Source organism: Cyanistes caeruleus, unplaced genomic scaffold (assembly GCF_971803275.1).
Source record: "Cyanistes caeruleus unplaced genomic scaffold, bCyaCae1.hap1.1 HAP1_SCAFFOLD_81, whole genome shotgun sequence".
NCBI lineage: Eukaryota > Metazoa > Chordata > Aves > Passeriformes > Paridae > Cyanistes > Cyanistes caeruleus.
The window spans coordinates 819,665-832,997 of NW_028255891.1; the positions used below are offsets into that span (position 1 = coordinate 819,665).

Genomic DNA, 13,333 nt, shown 5'->3' on the forward strand with positions numbered 1-13,333 from the left:
CTAAGCGCCTGCTTTTCCCCTCCCGGAGAAGGTCTGGCATTGTGTTTTGCTAACAGAGCATAAAATGCAGCTTTAACTTCTGCACTGCCCTTTTCAGTCATTTTTACAAAGGGAAAACCACTACAGGGAGGTATAAATTTCAATTATACACACACCCACACCCACACCCACACCCACACACACACGCACACACTGCTTTTTGCTTCCCTGTGTGGGTAAAAAGACCAAATCTGCTTGGGAGGCACTCTTTCAGTTTAAAATTCTGATTGTCTCTTTGCTACACCAAGCACTCAAAATTCATACACACAACAACAACAAAAACATTCCCACCCTTTTGCACTAAGAGATCTTTTGTGAAATTCTGCAGACAGAGCCCTCAAGTGAGTGTGGGGTGCTTTTCACCTCGGCGTGTGCAGTTTGTGGGAAATTCGAGTTGCCCCCCTTGCTTTCTAGACACCGCTCACTCTCTTGGGAGTGTCGGGCTGGGTGCGGCTGGAGCAAAACATCTTTCCCCTAATACAGACTGCACAACAAACCTGCAGCCCCTTCTGTCTGTCAGAAATCCTGTCCGTGACTCCAGTTTAAATGTCACGATTCGCTAACGCCAGTGGGAGTCGCGAGAAGTTTCTTTGATCTCAGAGGGCACAAAGGACACAAGGGATTTCAGTTGAAATCACAACAGCAATAATGTACATTTATTTTAGTGATAACAAGTGTTATGTGATAGAGGAGAGGGAGTGAGAGAGAGAGAGAGGAGAAAGAAAACAAAGTAAAGAAAGAGAGAGGTTATAGCTACCAACAGATGAGACAGTGTCACAGGGGTCTTTTTCCGTGGGGAGATCTCACCAAAATTAATTTAGCCTTATGTAATTCTTCCCCAAAGTGACCTTGTTTCCAGTGTGCTAATAAGCACACCAAAGGAGAAGTTCCTGCTATGAGAGCATTGCTGCCCAAAACCCCTTTAAGCTTCTCTATGTCACAACTACAATACACCACAAATGCCGAACCTGCGACGCTTTCGCAGTCGTCTGACGGACGGCGCCCAGGCAATCCCAACAGGAATTCCTTTAGCCCAACCAAGCGCAGCTTTTGCTGCGTCTTATTGGCAGGCACCCAAACCAAAGTGAAAGCACCTTACCTCTTCTCCTGGGGATGCTGTGAGCAGCGCAGACGGTCGCGGCCGATGGGCTCCCCGAGAATCCCTCGGTGCCGGCTGGAGCAGGATCGGGTCGCGAGCTCGCTCAGCAGCACTCACAAGGTCCCATCTGGGTCACCAAAATGTTAGAGTTCAGGAACACACATCATCACACAATGATTATATGCAGGTGCTTTATTGAAGAGCTCTGGGTGTCAGGGGTACACAGACCCAAATCTGACCCATCTTGCTTTTGAGTTGAACATGTTTTATACTCTATCGTTATACAACTTAGATATTAATTATTAAACTTACATTGTTCTATTGTATGCATTGTTTTTACCCAAGCATGGATTTCTCGTGATCCCACCCCAGCCCCCTAACATTGTTCCTCATGTTTTTTAAACAATAATTATATCTAATCACATCTAACAATTCTATCATTTATCATATATTGATTCCACAGGTGCAGATTCACATGATCTTTAGCAAGCACAAGGCCTAACATTTCCAGGGCCTACTTTTCCCAGGGCTTGTCAAGCCTAACTTTCTTTCTGAGATCCCGAATTTCCTAAGATTTTAAAATGTTTTACGATCACCTCCAGACACAAAGAGTCCTGTCTGAACAGTCACAGTGCTACATCTATTTTTAATTTTAATTTTTATAAATTTTTCCAGAGCCTGCTGGCTGTGTTCAAGGTTTTCTCCCTATTTCCTCCCTAGTGCACATTCTCCAGGAACGGTGCTTTTACATCCTTTTGCATTGATTAAAGTTACCTGCAATGACGAGTTAATCCAAACCCTGGGAAAACTTGAACTTAAATGTGTACCTAGGCAAAATATTTACCTCCCACATCTGAAGCCATGAGTTGCCAAGTACTGTCCCCACTGTCATGCCCTGTCCCCTGGAGGTGTGCTGATGCCATTTCAAAGGGGTTGCCAATGAAAACAAGTTTGAATATTTTGGTAGTTTCCACATTGGCATTCAAATCCTTGACTAGAAAAATCACAAGTCAAGATTTCTAGGATTCTTCCATACCAAAGCTGTCATTCTCACCCTGGATTTTAGAGTGTCTGAACAGTCAGACAAGGTTTTAGTTTTAGACTCTACAGACAAAGTCCCTGCTGTTCGGCGATCCCATTCCATCAGCATATAGTCCTGATGATTCCCTTAGGCAGGAGCAGCAAAGGCAAGAATGAGCCAAACAAGCTGTTCCTGTGTTCTCATGTCCTGCACAGCAGTAACTGGGAATTCAAGAATGGATTCAGGAGACAATGGGTGCACAGGGAGCCACCAAGACTTTGGGATGCTGAAATGGACCAGCCTGGTGCCTGTGCCCGGGCTGCACCGCGCTGAGCTCCAACTGGACAATCTAACAATGGTTGAATGGACACACCATGGGCCACTGGAGACTCCTACTCCTAGTTCTGTGAGCTACACTATTCACCTGTCATTCACCAGATGATTTTTTCATCTCTGCTTGAAATCCAGGAAAGGAAAAGGTCAACATGGAAAAGTGTTCTCCCAATTCTAGTGACACCTGTGCCTGCACACCACCTGTGCCCATGGCAGGGTGGCTGGAGACTGGATGATGTTGATGCTACTTTGCAACACCAAGTGCTCAGGGATTCTGGGATTGCCCAAGTGGAGAGCAAAACTGAGCCGTGTAAGTCCCTGCTTTTTTCAGCACATGCTGCTTCTTCCTTTGTTCCAAGCAAGTCCAGAATTTGGTTTCATGTGTCTTTAAGGTGCCTGGACAGATGAGAGGGAGGGCAGCTGCCCCATCAGACACTCTCTCTCTCTCTCTCTCTCTCTCTCTCTCACTCAGGATGGTGCCAATGCCGCTGCCTTGGGACACCTGAGTGTGGAAGGCGAGCTCGCCCTCAAGCACGGCCATCCAAGTCAGTCACGGGCACAGGCTGCAGCTGAAGCTGGCAAGCGTTGCTGTGAGGCTGCAAGTGAAGAGAAAGCCATTGTGGCCAACTCTGCTGAAGCCTTTTGCCAAAGCAAAGGCAATTGTGCCCACAGCTTCCCCCTGTTTGGCACCCGGCTGCTGCGTACGCCTCAGTGCGCAGGTGCCGACGTTGGGGCTGCTGCTGTTCCGGGGCACACTCTGCTGCTGTTTCTGTGGGCTCCAGAGCCGCTTGGGCAGCAGCCACTGGGCAGCCCTGCCGGAGGATACATCGCCACCCTCCCCATGGTGGCAGCAGCTCTGTGGGCCCCGAGCTCTGTGTCAGGGGGGCCTCGGTCACAGCAGCGTGGCCTGGGCAGCCGCGAGGGCCCGGGCTGGCCGTTAGCCCTGCCTCTGCCCACTGCCCCTTCCTGGAGGCACCCAGTGGCCGTGGCCTGGCAGCACCCCCTGCCCTCCATGTCCCCAGCCAGCCCAGCCTGGGCACCTCGGGCTGTCCCCACCCTCCTGCTGGGGTGGTGTCCCAGCATCCAGGCCTTCTGCTGCAGGCCTGGGGGATATTTTGGGACAGCACCGGAGCAGCCGGGTGTCAGGGACCAGGCGGCTGCCCGGGGGCTGCTTATGGCCTCTGACACCCAATTCCTCAGGGCTTCCCACCACCCCGGCTCCTCCAGGGCCTTCTGTCCCCTTGGAACCTCCTGCCACCCACTCCCTCACACATCCCCCTCGTGCCTTCCCACTGCCTTGTCCCGTCTGGGACTCCGCAGCCCCTCATCCCTTCACGGCCTCCCAGCACCCCGTGCCCTCAGGGGCTCCCCCAGCCTGGCCCGGCAGCAGCGCCGCAGCCCCACAGGAGCTCCAGCAGCTCCTCAGCCATCACGGCACCAACACACGGGCAGCAGGACACAGATGGCGCTTCCTGCCTGCCACAGGGCTTGTGGCTTCAGCACAACCACCAAAGGCCAAGGGGCTTCTGGCCATTTCCCCTGCACCACCGCACTCCCCGGCAGGTTGCTGAACACAAGAACCCTTTTCCCTCTCTTCCCCTATGCCCCGCACACCCTGGGCAGCAAAAGAAAGGTCTTGGGACTCTTGTGGTTTATAACATATCCTATATTATTTACATACTAGATGGAAACGAAACGAAGAAAAGAACAATCTCTATGAAACAAAAACTAACAGATGGCCCATGTGGCCCCAGAAGATAGAGCCTCTCAGCCCTAACATATCCTACATTATTTACATACTAAAAAGAAGAGAAAAATGGAAAAGAACAACCCTTATGATATAAAAAATCCTGGCTGGCCCATGTGGCCCCAGAAGACAGAGCCTCTCAGGTCAGCGCTGAGCACATCTCCAGCAGCGCAGCCAGCCCAGGCCCGACAGACGAGGCCGTGTCCTCCATGCCCTGAGGATTTGGTCTTCCATCCTCTGGAGAATGGAATATCGGGCACTCTGGATGGCCCGGAGGACATACAGCGTTTCAAGTGCCAGGTCTGACACGGCACCGCTTCTGTCCTCCGTCAGGCGTTCGAGGGCTGCAAGAGAGACGAACAGAGCCACGGTCAGATCCCAGAGCTGCGGGGGCCCAGCGAGAGCCCCCTGCCAGGGCCATGCCAGCCGGCTCTTGCCTTGGCCAGGAGGGAGCAGGGACCAAGGGGGTCAGCCCGAAGCTGCTGGCCACAAATGCCCCACGTGGCCCTGAAATCTCACTGTGCTCTGCCCACGCCGCCCCTCATCGGCACAGGGAGCAGAGCCCTCCACAGCCAGGCCAGGGCTTGCAGCTGCCCCCGACAGCCACCACTGTCAGCCCGCTGCCATGGCTCACCTCTGCACAACACCTGGAGCTCTGCGTGCTGCCCCCTCAGCTGCTCCCCGGCCATCCCTGAGAACACAGAGCCTGTCAGGGTCCCAGCAGCACAGCTCCCTGCCAGCGGCGCTGCCAGCCCTGTGGCCACACGGCCTCCTGCCCCGGCAGGGCTCAGCCCGGGCCCTTGACGCATCCTGACCCAGCCCAAGGGCACGGCTGCCAGAGGCCGGCAGCAGCAGCCCCGAGGGCAGCCGGGGCTCCAGGGCGCCGGGCCCGGGTGCCGCTGCCGGGGCAGCAGCCGGGGCTGGGGCCGAGCTGCGGCGGGGCGGGGAGGGAGCCCGGGCTCGGGACTCACCGATGACCCTGATGGCCGCCGCTCGCAGGGTCTCCTGTGGGTCCTGCAGGTACTGCAGGGCCCGGCGCAGGTGCTGGGCCAAGGGGATCCTGTGGTCGGCCAGCTGGAGAGAGCGGCAGGAGGGAAGGCTTGGCGCGGGCTCTGTCCCTCGGCCGGGCGCTGCTGCCTGCGGCCCGCCCCGGCCTCCCGTGCCCGGCCAGCCCTGAGAAGCCGTGGGGCCCCCGGCTGCAGCAGTAGGCAGGGGCACAGCTGCCAGCCCCACACACTGAGCACCGGGGCCAGGGGGCTTCTCTAGCCTTTGGCTGGCACTTGCAGCCCGCCCTTACCACGAGCTTGGCAAACTTCCACAGCTTCTCCTTCCTCACAGCTTTCTCCAGGTCTGGCCTCTTCAGAAAGCCAGCCGCGCGAAGGAGCGTTGTCCGAGAGGCCTGGGGAGCAGCAGAGAGCCGCAAATGGCCCCACAAGGCAGGGCACAGGAGTGTCCCAGTGCCAAGGGCTGGAGGAGGCTGCAGCCTGCAAGCCTGCGTCAGGGCAGGAGGCAGCTGAGCCCCCTGCCAAGGCGCAGCAGCAGCCCAGGAGTCCTCACCTCTGCCACATGCCGATTCTCATCTTGGCAGTGGAAAAAGAGTGGGAGCAGGCTCTGGTACAGTCGTTCCTTCAGGGGCTTTCTTCCTTCTTCTTCTGCTGAAGACATCACTCTTCGAAGGAGAGACATGGAGAGCAGCTGCACGTGGCTATCAGGCTGTATGAAAGGAAGGAAGGAAAAATGACCTCATCATTGGCTTCTTGTGGCCCACATTGGCGCAGGCCTGCAAATGCACAGGGCACAAAGTGTCCGGGCAGCAGGCAGTGGCCGTGGCTGGGGCACAGAGCCTTACATTGTCCAGGAGTTTCAGGAGCGGCTCAGCCAGCTGCAGGGCCCTGCGCCAGGATATTGGGGTGTCTTCATCCAGGAAAATATAGCTCAGGAGAGCAATGCTCATCCTGGCCACATCACTGTCCAAGTCCCACAGGAGGTGCACTAGTCTTCCTGTCAGGCTCTGAATTCTTTCGGCCTGTGCAGAACACAAGGGTGTGAAAGCCCGGGCAGCTGCCGCAGGGCCCAGAGGCCAAAGGGCTGTCCCAAAGCACTCGGGCAGCTGAAGCAGGAGGCAGGAGAGCTGCGAGGAGCTGCCTCAGCGCCCAAGGCAAAGGCCAGCCAAGGCCAAGGGACAGCATTGCCCAGCCTCATGCTGCCCACACGGCTTCAGCTGCTGCCCCCTTCTCACCATGGAGGGACGGTCCTTTAGCAGGAGGAGAGCCCTGAGAACCTGGTGATGCATCTCTGTGGAGTTGTACCACAGGTACTTATACAAGATCTCCATTAGGCTGTCACCACAGTCACTCAAGTCCAGGCAATCTAGGAGCTGAAAGGCACAGGGCAGTGAGAGGGGAGCCGGCGGGCAGGAGCCTGGAAGTGCGCAGGGCTGGGCCCAGGCAGTAGCACAGGGCGCAGGTGCCGTCCCAGGCAGCTGTGGCTATGCCAGGGGACAGGGCTGGCAGGGAGCTGAGCGAGGTAGTGCTGGCCATCAGGCTCACCTCCACAAGGAATGCCATGGCAGAGACATCCCAGTGTGGCAACGGTTTGCTGAGCACCTCAAGCAGGTAGCTTAAGATGCTTTTGCACAAGTGGGCGGATGCACGGCGCATTACCCTGGAAGGCAGAAAATGGCAGAAAGAGTCTCAGCAAGGGTGCGAAAAACCTCTCCCAGGACTGATGGACACAGTTGTTCTATTGCCCCAGCACTCTGTGAGGGTATTTGGGCCCGTGAGATGTGGCTGCTCCTGGGCACCCTCCTCTCACAGCCTTTTGCAGTCTCCTTGGCCATCCCTCGGTGACGAGGTCCTCAGGCCCATGGCCACGGGGACTGTGGGGGGCATCCCGGGCAGGGGGCACAAACGTCAGAGGCAGTGGGGAGAAGGGGGGCTCACCTGGCCAGCAGACCCACGGCATAGTGGTGGGTGTCAGCACAGAGCAGCGTGTCCCAGCCACGCTTGCGTTCCATTGCCACCACCACATGCTCCAAGTGGAGACTGCAGAGCAGGGCCTTCAGGGTCTGCACTGCAAACCTGTGCGCACAGCAAAGCCCAGGTGACGCTGGGAGCACTGGCTGTGAGGCTGGGGAAGTGGCAGGTACAGGAGGAGTGGCATGGAGCACCTGTTGGGGCTGGTGGAGAGGCCGTGTTGCTCCTGGCATTCCTTCCAGAAGGTATGGACGTCCTCTGTCATATACAAAGTACTGAAGTACGTTTGGAAGAGGAGATGCACAAAGAGGCGGGGGAAATAGACTGTGAGGATCTGTGGGCAACAGGGCCCCTGGAGGATCTTCCACATCACCAGAGTTGCCTGCAGAGGACAAAGCAGCCCGAGACAGCGCTCAGTGCCGGGGCGTCCGTGTGGCAGGGCCTGAGCGTGGCAGGGAGAGGCCGGGGCAGACGCAGGGGGAGCAGCGGGCCTGGTGGCCCTGAAGCTGCCCCTAGGCCAGGTTTGTGGCCAGTGCCTGAAGCAGGGAGATGCAGTGGGGGAAGGAGGCAACAGAGCTGCTGGAGAGGCGGCCGGCCTTGCGGTGAGCAAAGGCCAGCTCCAGAAACTCACAGTCAGGGAAAAGACAGCCGTCTTGTCCCCATCAGAGGTGCCCAGGTTTTTCTGCGGCCAGCTCCCCACCACATTGACGAGGAGCGGTGTCACTTCCTCTGAAATCCAGGGCGAGAGCAAGATGGTCGTCCACATGGCCATAGCAGCTCTGCGGGGTCAGACACAGCACCGTGGGCTGGGCAGCAGCGGGGAGCTGAGCTGGCCGCCAGCTCTGCCTGTGCCCACTGCCCCTGAGCGGCAGCAGCAGCCAGGCAGCCCAGCCCTGTGGGGACAGGCCCCTGAGGGGCAGGCTGGCAGCACGGCAGCAGGCTCGGGGGCCGACTTTGTAGCAGGGCTGGCAAAGGGAGCAGCCAGAGGGCCCTGCAAGTCTGTATTGCTCACAGCCCTGGGCCGGGCTGTACTGGGTGGTGGGCTGGGGAGCCCTGAGGCCTCGGGGCAGCTGGGCCCCATACCTGTCACACGTTGGGGCCACCCGCAGGAGAGTGATGGCCACATCATCGGGCTCTGCCTCGGCCACTTGCATCAGGGCCCAGTCCATCCTGTGCTCAGCAGCCTCATTGGCCATGAGCCACTGGTGGATGTACCTCACCACGGCGGGCACCTGGAGAAGGCACAGGGAGACTTGGAATGCCAGCAGAGGGAGTCAGCAATGTGCCCAGCTTCTTCCTCAGACAAGTGCTTCTCTTCCAGCACGCTGCCATGGCCTCAAAAGCTCCAAGTGAGCAGCAGGCGTGGCTTGGGAAAGCCAAGCAATTGCTGGAGGATCAAAGGCTGGCCACAGGCTGCTTACTTGCTCTGGATTGAAAAGAGCCGTCTCTACAAGCAGATCCAGCTGGGCAGCGCTGCTCTGTTCTACCAAGACCTCTGAGGATGCTTTGACCTCAGTGTCCATAGGTCTGGTGTCTTCCTTGCCAATTCTCGTGATGAATTGGTAAAGAAACTGTAGGAGAAGGGCAGGAAGGCAGGGAAGTTGCATGGAGTGCTCCAAGTGCGGTGCTGGGCTGAGCAGTGCCAGCAGGCCCAGCGCAGGTGGGGATGGCTGCAGGTACCTGCGCTGCTCTGCGGAAGCGGCCACGGGCGGTGTCCTGCTCTTGTGTGCCGTCCATGGCTGCATCTGGCAAAGAGCAGCCAGAGCTGAGGGGCTGCGGGAGAGGCCGGAGAGCACAGCCCAGCCCTGCGTTCCCCAGGCAGGGACAGTCCTGGGATGCCCCAGGGGATGCAGCACGGCCACTGCTGCGGGGGCAGCCCCAGCCCCTTTTTTGTGCTGTCCATGGGTGTGTGTCCACAGGACAGTGTGGGATGGGATGAGATGGGATGCAATGGGATGGGATGGGGCCAAGATGGCCGCAGGCACCAGCCCTGTGGCCCAGCTCTGCCACTCACCCTCCTCCAGCGGCTGCAACTGCTGCACCTCTTCGGTCTCTGGTGCTGGGGCAGCTCCAGGACCTTCTTCCTCGACCTCCTCTTCCTCCTCCTCCACCCAGGCCAGTTTGGGCACTCTTGGGGGTCGCTGCTCCATATCTTCCTCCAGACTCTCCAATCCTTTCCATAGGAACAGCACCAGGGGATGGCATGGCATGTAATGGGATGGGGCCAAGCTGGCAACAGGCACTAGCCCTAAGGCCGAGCTCTGCAACTCACCCTCCTGTGGTGCCTGGAACTCCTGCACCTCTTCAGTCTCCTGTGCCAGGACAGCTCCAGAGCCTTCTTCTTCCACCTCCTCAAGCCAGGCCAACTTGGGCACTCTTGGGGGTCGCTGCTCCATGGCAGTGACTGGATTTATGGCTGCTTGCAGGAGAGATGGCTCAGAAAAGCTCAGAGTCAGCAAGTCCTGCAGTCGTGCCTGGAAGGCACCTGCAAGACTCAAGTCCTGGCAAGATTGCAAGACAGCGAGTCCTGCACTTGGGTCTTGAGGGCTCGTGCCAGAAGGACAGGAGGCTCCTCGACAGGGATTGTGGTCTGGTCTCAAGGGCAGAGACTGCAGGGATGGGCGACACGTCGGAAAAGCTCCAGGTCACCAAGTCCCACGGTCTGCCCTCAAGAGAACCTTAAGAAGGAAGGCTCAGCAAGGCCACAGGTCAGCAAGACCTGTGGTCTGGCCTCGAGGTCACCTGTAGTAATAGTGCTTCAGAAAAGCTCCAGGTCCGACACAAAGGATTGCGCTGTGCGGGGGCTCCTCACAGCACCGCTCTGGCGCGTCCTGACCCGTCGCCTGCACCGAGCACTGTGGCGTGGCCCTGTCACCGCCAGCTCCTATGGCAGCACGTGTCACAAAGGGCCCTTTGACATCTGCTCCCGTTGCCACCATCCCACGGTGACCGTGCTGCAGCGTGTCACAAAGGGCCCTTGCACACCCTGCCCTCCGCCCTGGGGCCGCCCCCATCCCCTCCCCCAAGTGGCCCAGCTTGGAAGGAATCCCTTGCCCAAAGTGTCTAAGACAGCCTGACGGGATCTTTAGGAACAGCTTGTTAGAAATGAAATGGAGGCAAATTTATCAATAAGAATTTTATTGAAAACTTTGTAAAATTTTCTCATGCAAATGTCTCGGTTTTTGGAGACATGTGTCTGCTAGGGAGGGCAGGAGCCTCCCTTGGAATGAAAAACGTAGACCCCCTCCCTCCGAATTATGATAATCTTGAAATCAAGGGGCTCTCAGGCAGAGATCTGGGGATAGGAATGACAGTTCTTTACTAATATTTATAACCAGGCAAACAAACAACAATAACTACAGCGTTAGCAAGAAAACAGAGCCAGGGACCCCGTGACAGCTTTCTGGACTGAGACGGGAAAGGATGGAGGAGAGGCTTTGTTTCACAAACCCCCTCGGGTTGGCAGTCAGTGCTGGTGCTCCTGCAGGGCTCTGAGGAACACTCAGCTGGAACAGCAGGGATGAGCTGAGATCCCGGGCTAGTGGCTGAGGTGGATCAGCAGCTCCGTGGCGGTGGCTGGCACTGCCACACGTCCCGGCAGGACAGGGGGTGTGAGGCCACCAATGAAGAGGGAAGAAGGAGAAGAAGCAGCAGCTCCATCTGGGTGATGGCGAAATTCCCTTCTCCCCACCACAACAGCTCTGCACCCAAAGTGTTCTTCTCCGAAGCTGAAGAAGCCACCAAACTGTCCCCACCCTCCCCTTTTCCTGCCCCCTTCCCCCCTTGGGCCCAGCCAAACTCTTTGTTTTTCCTCAAGCACCCACCAGGTACCCGCAGTTAAGTTTTCCCTGCAAGTCATGAGTAAAAATTCCACAGGCAAGCCAGAACTAAATAGAAAATAAAGGACACGTAACCCCCAACACCTGTAAGTTGTATCTTGAGAGTCAGCCAGGATCTTTGTTTGCCAGAAACACCTCTTAATTTAATCAAGGCATTAGTAATCAAAATTATTTTGAAAATTTAAAGATCAAAGTAGCCAAAATACTCAATGTAACTAATTGCTGGGTATGTTCTCAGCTCAGGTTGGGAGGAATGGGGTTCCCTCGGAGGGCTCACCCTGTGGGGTGGCCGAAACTCTGTCAATGGGCTCTGACTCGTAACGGATCCAGTGCAGGGACACTCAGAGAAAACTGTGCTGTGGAACACAGGAATGCAATTATCAGTTTTACAGGATTGACTGAGATTTCCCTTCCGGAGAAACCAAGCCCTGTTCTAGTTGGAGGTCACAATGTGAAAGGATTTCTGTGCTTTACCATCACAAGCCTACTCATTCTTTTTCCTCACTCTCATTCACGTTAGGAACAATAATTCTGTTGTCCATGGAGCTGGCACCTTTTGAATTCCAGAATAATGTCCCCAAGGTCCTTTGCTGTTCAGCTTTACCGCACTGTCTGTGGCTAACAAGGCTTGCTGGGGTCCTTTCCCCTTCGGCTGGAGAGGTGCCGGGTCCCAGTCCCTGAGGGACAGCCAGGCTCCTGGCTGGAATTGGTGTGGAAGTCCCTCAGGGTCACATCAGCCTTCACATGGAGCCCCGTGGATCTGAGCATTTTCCAAAGGGGCCGTTGGGGCAAACAGGGAGATTTGGTCTGGCAGGGTCTGTAAAACAATATCCCATCCCATTGACTTGTTCTGGCAGAGAACACTTGGCTGCAGGGACATATTCCCATTGTTCCTGCTCAGGTCTCAGGATTCCAACAATGTTGTCTTTGCCCAGAGCTGTTCCTTCAGCTGGCTTGGGAGGGCCATTTGGCCTCTGGACCCACACTCTGGCTCCTTTATTAGGACTGCTGGGTCCAAACTCTTTTTATCCACAAATGGAGGCAATTTGAAGTGGATATCCTTTCTTCACAATTATTTTTTAAATGGCGATATCAATATTTCTTCTACCTTGTCATGGGGTTGAACAATCAAATCTTGTTCGCTATTGTTTAACAGACTTACTTCAATTTCTCCTTGATAATCTGCATCAATTCCTCCTCCCGTGACATGAACCCTTTGCAATGCCAAGCTCCAGTGAGCAGTTATCAAACCAAAGTGTCCTGGAGGAATCTGAATTCTTATTCCTGTATTGTAAACTGTCATTTGCTTCTGATTTCTCCTAATGAATTCCAGTGCATGAAGGTCCAGCCCTGCAGCCTGTGGGCTGGCCCTGGCAGGGGCCATCACAGCCAGAACAATTTCCCAGGCAGTCCAAGTCTCACTGTCCATGGCTGTGTTTGCAAATTGGGTGCAGCCGTGCACACCCAGGGGTTTCCATTTCCCAGTGGGCCCATTGTTAAGGGCATGGAGCCCATCTGGGAGATGGGTTCTCCACCGGGACAGGTTCCCATCTCCTCATTTTATCAACTGCTCTTTTAACAATTGTTCAACCAATCCTGTAGCTTGTAGATAGTGTGATACATGAAAAACCCAGCAGTCTTAATCACTGTGTTTTTCACAGGAACAGACAAAGCATTCCACATCACAGCATTGCCAAACCCTATAAAAATTGCCAGTTTTATCCCTTCCTCCTTTATTCCTTGTATACAATTCACAATGTTTACCGTTGACATTTGGGTCTTTGCTAGTCCTTTTTTGTAGGGTATTTTAGTGTTACAGTGAGCAGCCAAAGGTAACAAATTGGAATTGTCAGCATTATTTCACATTTTTGATTTTTAGTTATATATATAAATATATATTATTGTGTTGTTATTACTATTATTATTGTTATTGTTATTATTATTTTACTTGGACAAACAAACCTGAGCTAAAGACTAAAACCACTCCACGTGGGAGCATTCCAAAAACAATTGTTCCTTCTGTTGGTGCTGTTAACAAAATCCCTCCTTGTCTTCCCAAACCCTTGAGTTCTTTTCCTTTTTCCATATGCAATGTTTGGATGCATTTTAAGACATCCAGCAGTTCAGCCTCTTTTAACCGACTGCCCCACTGCTCGCACGGTGCTCCGACCTCAGCCCCACTCCAGAGCCAGCGAACTCTGGGGAGAGCTTCCCTTCTGGGAATTACAGATGGGACTGATTCCTTACATTTACATTTTAAAAGTGACATTTTGTTGTGAT

The 13,333-nt window shown here is 55.1% G+C and overlaps 1 protein-coding gene across 1 annotated transcript; it reads right to left on the minus strand.

Moving 5' to 3' along the window:
• Positions 1–4,137: 4,137 nt before the first annotated feature.
• On the minus strand, positions 4,138–10,134 carry LOC147646723 (maestro heat-like repeat-containing protein family member 7). The gene is made up of 16 exons (XM_086873048.1): positions 9,487–10,134; positions 9,229–9,387; positions 8,895–8,959; positions 8,636–8,785; positions 8,298–8,446; positions 7,846–7,993; positions 7,409–7,596; positions 7,182–7,319; positions 6,789–6,903; positions 6,479–6,616; positions 6,089–6,265; positions 5,797–5,952; positions 5,537–5,638; positions 5,211–5,313; positions 4,874–4,930; positions 4,138–4,583 (listed from the first exon to the last, which is right to left on the minus strand). Exons 1-16 carry the CDS (start codon positions 9,608–9,610, stop codon positions 4,384–4,386), a joined length of 2,169 nt encoding a protein of 722 aa, XP_086729174.1. The 5' UTR covers positions 9,611–10,134; the 3' UTR covers positions 4,138–4,383.
• Between the last annotated feature and the right edge of the window lie 3,199 nt (positions 10,135–13,333).